This window comes from Aplysia californica, unplaced genomic scaffold (assembly GCF_000002075.1).
Source record: "Aplysia californica isolate F4 #8 unplaced genomic scaffold, AplCal3.0 scaffold00048, whole genome shotgun sequence".
Taxonomy (NCBI): domain Eukaryota; kingdom Metazoa; phylum Mollusca; class Gastropoda; order Aplysiida; family Aplysiidae; genus Aplysia; species Aplysia californica.
The window spans coordinates 726857-733146 of record NW_004797318.1 but is presented as its reverse complement, the minus strand read 5'-3'; the positions used below and the strand labels follow the sequence as shown (position 1 = coordinate 733146).

The window sequence follows — 6290 nt, the reverse complement described above, 5'->3', positions numbered from 1 at the left end:
TCTCTCGTTTCCAGAAAATTCTGCAGAAGAGCGAACCCCCGGCCGGGAGCGTGCCGCCCACAGAGCGATGCGACTCCCAGCTGTCCGGCCTCTCAGAGCGCACGGACATCTGCAGGATCTGCCACTGCGAGAGCGAGGAAAACAACAAGTACGGACTCACTGTCTCTATAATAATATGTGTCACGTCGCAATGGAATCAGGCGCTCGTCAGTTTTTAGGCAAATATGGAGTTGATAGTATCAACTTAAAGCTTGTTCACCTGTTTTGCGTTTGGCAAAAACAAATACTCATCTATCCTGGATAGAAGTCAAGATATTTGCGGCATGAAGAAGATTGGGGTTGCCTGGTGTCAGATGTAAATATTAACGAAAAATGGCTGCCGAAGTTTGGTGACATCCAAAGCTGGAGTGTCCTTGGAAATTGTAAATTTACATTTTTTGTTCCTTTGATCATCGTTTGTCTGTAAAATCCACTCATAAATAGTATGTTCTTAAATAGACATAGGTCTAGAAGTTATTAAGCAAAAAAAAAAAAAAAAAAAAAAAGAAAAAGAAAAGAAATTAGAAAAAAAAACCATACAAAAAACCCTGACCACCGGCCAGAAAAATGCCGGTTTTCTTGATTACATTATTTTGTCGAGCGCCCAGTCCCACCACGATTCCTCACATAATATTGTTCAATAGTATCTTAAATGTAAGTGGATGGCGGGCTCTCTGGTATGGTTTACTCCTTCTTCTGTCCTGGCGAATATCTATTTTCCTTATTCAATTGTCTCTGAGATGAATATTTGGGTTTTAATGTACGTGTTTTTACATCCACACAGTCACAATTTCGACAATTTAAGAAGCAGGCTTCTACCCTGCCTGTAAGGACTAACCCGGACTGAGAAGGATTCATCGCCATAGTAGAAAAACTGAGGTACTCGATAAAAAAGGAATTGAACTCAGGTTTTCTGCGTGCAACGGCGAATCGTCTATCCGCTACTCATTTTTAAATAAATCACAGTTACGGGATGCATCACTGAAAACTGATTTGGAAAAAAAGCGAGGTAAAAGGCTAAAATAGCAAGTGAACGTGGCTTCCTGGTAACTCCATTTAGAAAGTATTAATGGCTCGGTCCCCTCCCCCCCCCCTCCCTTCTTTCTATTTATATTTTTCTGAGGATTGATATTCTTCGCAATTTTATTACCCTGAAGCAATATTCATAAACTGCTGTCCTGAAACATCTATAAAATGACACGCTTGTTATGTCATCCCGATATTGGCGTCGTTTGTGAGGTGACATGCCGATAGGTCTAGGAGGAGGTTATTCACTTCAGCGCGCTTCAACCTTTCGCCCACGTCAGCGTGGGTGGTTGGCGGGTGCTCCGGTGTTGTTTTTCTCCTTTATTTTCTGATCAAACATGCTATCGCCCTGCCTGATTTTTCCTTCTAATTTTGTGTGTTCGTTACCCTCTTGTAACACCTCTAATCTTCGGAGCTTTTATGACTTAATTGTGTTGTAAGTGTCCTAAAACTTTTACTAAAAAAACCCACGTCAGCCACAGTCGATGGGTGGTTGATGGGTGTTTTGGTATGGTTTTCTCCTTTATTTTTCTCTCAAACATCTGTCGACCTTTTCTTTCCGTTGTGTGCCATTCTCTAGTAGCACCTTAAACCTTTGGTACTAGTATGACTTAATTGGGTTGTAAACGCCGAGAGCCTCTTTCTTTCTTTCTTTTTTTCTTTCTTCCTTCCTTCCTTCTTTCTTTCTTTCTTTCTTTCTTCCTTCCTTCTTTCTTTCTTTCTTTGTTTATTTTTAGTCGTTGTCCATCTGCAACAGGATGTAGCCCCCCAACAACGTCCTCCATTCTGTTTTATCAGCTGGTTTCCGCGTCCAGTTTGCTGTCGTCTGCTCTCTGGTATCACCTTGCCACGTACATGCTCTCTGGTCTTCCTCTTGATCTTTTTCCTGTGCTCTCCTCTTACTTAATCTAGAAAGTGGGTGGGTGGTGGGTGTTCTGATGTGATATGCTCCTTCTTTCCTACCAAACGTCTACCGTCCTAATCTCTCCTCCTTCTTTTTTGTGTTTGTTACTCTCTTGTAACACCTCCAATCTTCATCACTTGTGTGACGTACTTGTGTTGTAAGTGCCGTAAAATTCTTTCTAAAACAAAAGCAAAAAAGCAACAACAAAAAACAACAACGAAAAAACAAAACAAGAACAACTAACCAACCAAACAAACAATCAAACAACCTAACTTAAATTAAATAAAACATTACAAAACCCGCTACCCTCCACCTCGTCTTCCAGGCTGGTATCGCCGTGCCTCTGCTCCGGCAGCCTCAAGTTCGTGCACCTGGGCTGTCTGCAGAAATGGATCAAGAGCTCGGACAAGAAGGCCTGCGAGCTGTGCAATTTCGACTACATCATGACCACCAAGACCAGACCTTTCAAGCAGGTGGGGTCCCTTGACATATCTTTCTCGTTTCTTATTGTGTAATTGTGATCGTAATGTAATTCTGTAATCGTGATTGTGTTTTAAGCCCCCCGTCTACCCAAATCAGACCATTTTGGGAGGTGGACTGCTTCAATTCTGTCTGTCAGGACCAATCCAGGGATTCAACACCCGAGCAGACTGCCGAAGATCCTGAATTGACTTATTTTTTTCAAAGATATTCTTACTTGCTCCTCCCTTTTCAGCTCATCTTTCCGTACCCTTTCACTCTTTTTTCTCTCTCTTTTTCTCTTTCATCCCTCTTTTCCCCTCTGTTCGTCCTTCACGCCCATTCCTTTCTTTCTTTCTCCCCCCCCCCTCCCTCTCTCTTTTTCTCACCTCCTTCACCATCCCTTCCATATCATTATACATCCTGTCCCTTCTCCCTCCTTCAATACCCCCTTACCCCCCCCCCATTCACTTTTTGTGTCACTATCATTATTATTTCCCTTCTACTTCTTACTTCCTCCCTCGTTTCTTCGCATCGCAAACCCTTCCCACCTCCTTTGCCCTATATCTGTCTCTCCTTCCATGATACTTTTAGTCCTCTTCCACCTCCAAGTCTCCGATATCCCCCCCCCCCTTTTGTCATTCCTAATTTTTAATATGAAAGAATCACCCCTGTCACACCCACAGAAAGAAGAACAGTTCGACATCCCTTTAACCTTCCTTGGTTCCAAACGTATTGACCGTGTCTCTCTTTTGTAGCACATTAAGGATGTCAAGATATGAAGTAGATCCTCTTGGCATTCTACTTTCTTAATGTCTACCGCTCAGGCAAAGCTGTATCATGTATGCTGCTTTATGATCATATGTCAAGACCCAACAAGCCGTACATTCCACTCGCACCCTTTCTTCAACCATGTTCCTTTCTTTTTTCCGTTGTCCTTCCCATTTCTTTCGTAAAAGTTATTGGTACTGTCTACGTGACTTTAGAAGAAAAAAGAAAGAAACGACAAACAAAATTATCCCCCCCCCCCACCTTTCAGCTAACATAGCTAGAAAGTTAACCAAAATCTTAAAGGTTCTATTCAAACACAACGTTAGCCACTACGGTCCCGTGCTCAGTTGTAATGCATGCGACTGTGGTTCGAATCTGCAACGCGACTTGTTTAAACGATTTTCTGGACTCTTCATCAACGTGGCTAAGGTTTGTCGGTGTATTTAACCTTAGGGGAAAGAAGAGAAAAATCTGACCGTTGAATAACCTTTACGTAGCGAAAGGTAAGCCGACTCTTTTACCGGATATCTCGATCATTTACCTACGTCAAGTGTTTCCATTGACTACCACTAATACGTACTGTAGTAGCTAGAAAACCGTGTGTATCTCGACGCTGTGGAATCAGGCGCTCGTCAATTTTAGGGCGTGTGGAGTTGTTGCTATCTCCTTAAAGCTTTTTCAATAGTCTTGCTTTTGAAGAGAAAAAAAAGCAACCCAATCTATCTTGAGTAGAGGTCGAGAGTTTTACGATTGAAGGAGGTGGAGGTCGTCTGGTTTCGGTGGCCTAGTGGTTAGGCTCTCGGACTCGCAACCGTAAGGTCGTAGGTTCGAATCCCGTCAAGGGCCCAACGTTGTGTCCTTGGGAAAGGCACTTTACACGAATTTTCCTCACTTCACCCATGTGGGAATGGGTACCCAGCTATAGACAGCGAAAGATCTTGTCAGTGTGTTAGTGTTTGAGCGCTTAATCAGCTGCTTGCACTGTATGCTTCCCGGGAAGCTGAGAATGTGTCGGAGTGTTCTATGGTCTGCTGGGGTAACAATATAGTGAAAAGCTCATAAAGCCTGCTGTTGAGCGGTGATATGCACTATACAAATGCTATCTATTAAATTTATCGAGAAAATGGCCTCCAAAGTTTAATGACTTCCATAGATTGAAAGTCCTTGGAAATTGAAAAGTTACAGTTGTTTGTGCCTTTAGCCAACATTTTTCAGTAAAATCTTCACAGAAGTGTGCTCTAAAATTGACATACAAAGTGTTGAGCCTCAAAGCAAAAATTGGATAAAAATTGCTAAAATCGGCGGAAAAATGTCGGTTTTTTTTTTTCGATTACATTATCATGACGAGTGCCTGATTTCGCCACGATGCCTCACATATATGATAATGAGGTGAGAATCTGAGCCGTGGATAAAGCGAGTCGGGATCGCAGGAATATCGGGGAAAGGAGAGCAAAAGAAAGAGGAAGCACGCGGCGACCATTATCTCTTTACATTGTATAAGTTCGGATTGGAGGGAAGGACAGTGCGGAAGAGAAATCAATCCTACTCCTCTCTTGTCCCTCGAGTAAGACGGTTGATCGTGTGTGTGTGCAATAATACTACTGAGGTCGTTGTTTTTCCCCGCGGGTCGTGTCTGTCTGTCTGTTTGTTTGATCGGGGGTAAGATGAGGCGGGTTGTGTCTGTCTGTATGTCTGTCTGTTTGATCGGGGGTAAGATGAGGCGGGTTGTGTAAGTGGGCAATGACTGTTGGCAAAAACATAACTGTATATTGAAGAAAAAAAACCCCCACCACACACACGCACTCACACACACGCACGCACACGCACGCACGCACGCACGCACGCACGCACATACACACACACACACACACACACACACACGCACGCACACACACGCACGAAAAAAAAACAACCTGAGTCTTATTTGATGCGTGGAATGTCGAAAAAAGTGCCATGTCATAACAGAGTGCATACGTACTTGATATTGAATTGTTTTGTTTGTTTTTTAGGGAGTGGGGGAGATGGGTTTTTTGTGTGTGTGTGGTTGTTTTTTTTTTGGTTTTGTTCTCCGCCCATTCCTTTCAAATGACGCTTTTGTACTTAATGGAAAAACGAGATTAAGCGTATATTGTTCTTGTAATGTGAGATTTTTAGTTTTAGTAAGCGTTTTACGGCTTTTGTAACACAATCCAGTCACGTAAGTGCCGAAGATTTGAGGTGATACAAGAGAGCAACGAACACAAAAAGGAGAAGAGATAAGAACGAACAATCTTTGATAGGACAGAAGGAGCGAACCACACTAATCAGAGCACCCGCCAACCACCCGCAATGAGAGAATTTAACAATACGAGAGAATAAATTAAGAGAAATAATAATCAAACAACAATTTAAAGAACAATGAGGCTGTTAGAGCTTGTTTGTTTCCCTGATACAATTATTGGTTGTGAGATGTGGGAGACGGAGCCGTTGCAGAGGCTGCTGTTCGATTCGTTTGAAGGTGTTTGAGGGGACACTCCGAAGAATATAATATGTCGTTGAAGGGAAGCCGGCCACCTGTACGTGGCATTTTCATATATACTAGCTCGATAGTTCTTGCCTCAGGATAGAGTACTTGCGTAAATGTAATTTGGCACCGAGAAAAAGAGGAAGACGATTTAATTTTTAGAGTTAAATCGCTTTATTTTCTTAAAGAAACATGTACGTTCGAAGTTGGAAGATTTATGAAATTTGAAATTTTGACGTTCCCTGGAATAATTCTGTCTTTTCTGTTGCCTCTTTTAAATATCATATTACTTGTTAACAGTAAACGACTGCGGAGCCCCCTCCCCAGTAACCCCCCCAAACAAAACAAAACAAAACAAAACAAACCCAAACAAACAAACAAACAACAATCACAAAACAGATCGCTCCCACCCCTAACAATGCAACAAACACAAACAGCAAGCAAATTAAAAGATACATTTAAATGCCAACCAACTTATCAAATTAATAACAATACCCCCCCCCCCCAATAAACAAACAACAACAAACAAAAACAAACAAACAAAACAACAACAAACAACAACAACAACAACAACAACAACTAAGCATT

General features: G+C 42.1%; 1 protein-coding gene across 1 annotated transcript in view; it reads left to right on the top strand.

Annotated features, from left to right (window-relative positions):
- The window catches only part of LOC101856637 (E3 ubiquitin-protein ligase MARCHF8), a gene marked incomplete at its 5' end in the record, with an annotated part of 45426 nt that overhangs the window by 29679 nt on the left and 9457 nt on the right, over nucleotides 1–6290 (top strand). Inside the window, 2 exon segments of the mRNA XM_035968260.1 lie at nucleotides 15–148; nucleotides 2295–2442. Coding sequence (XP_035824153.1) covers nucleotides 15–148; nucleotides 2295–2442 — 282 coding nt within the window.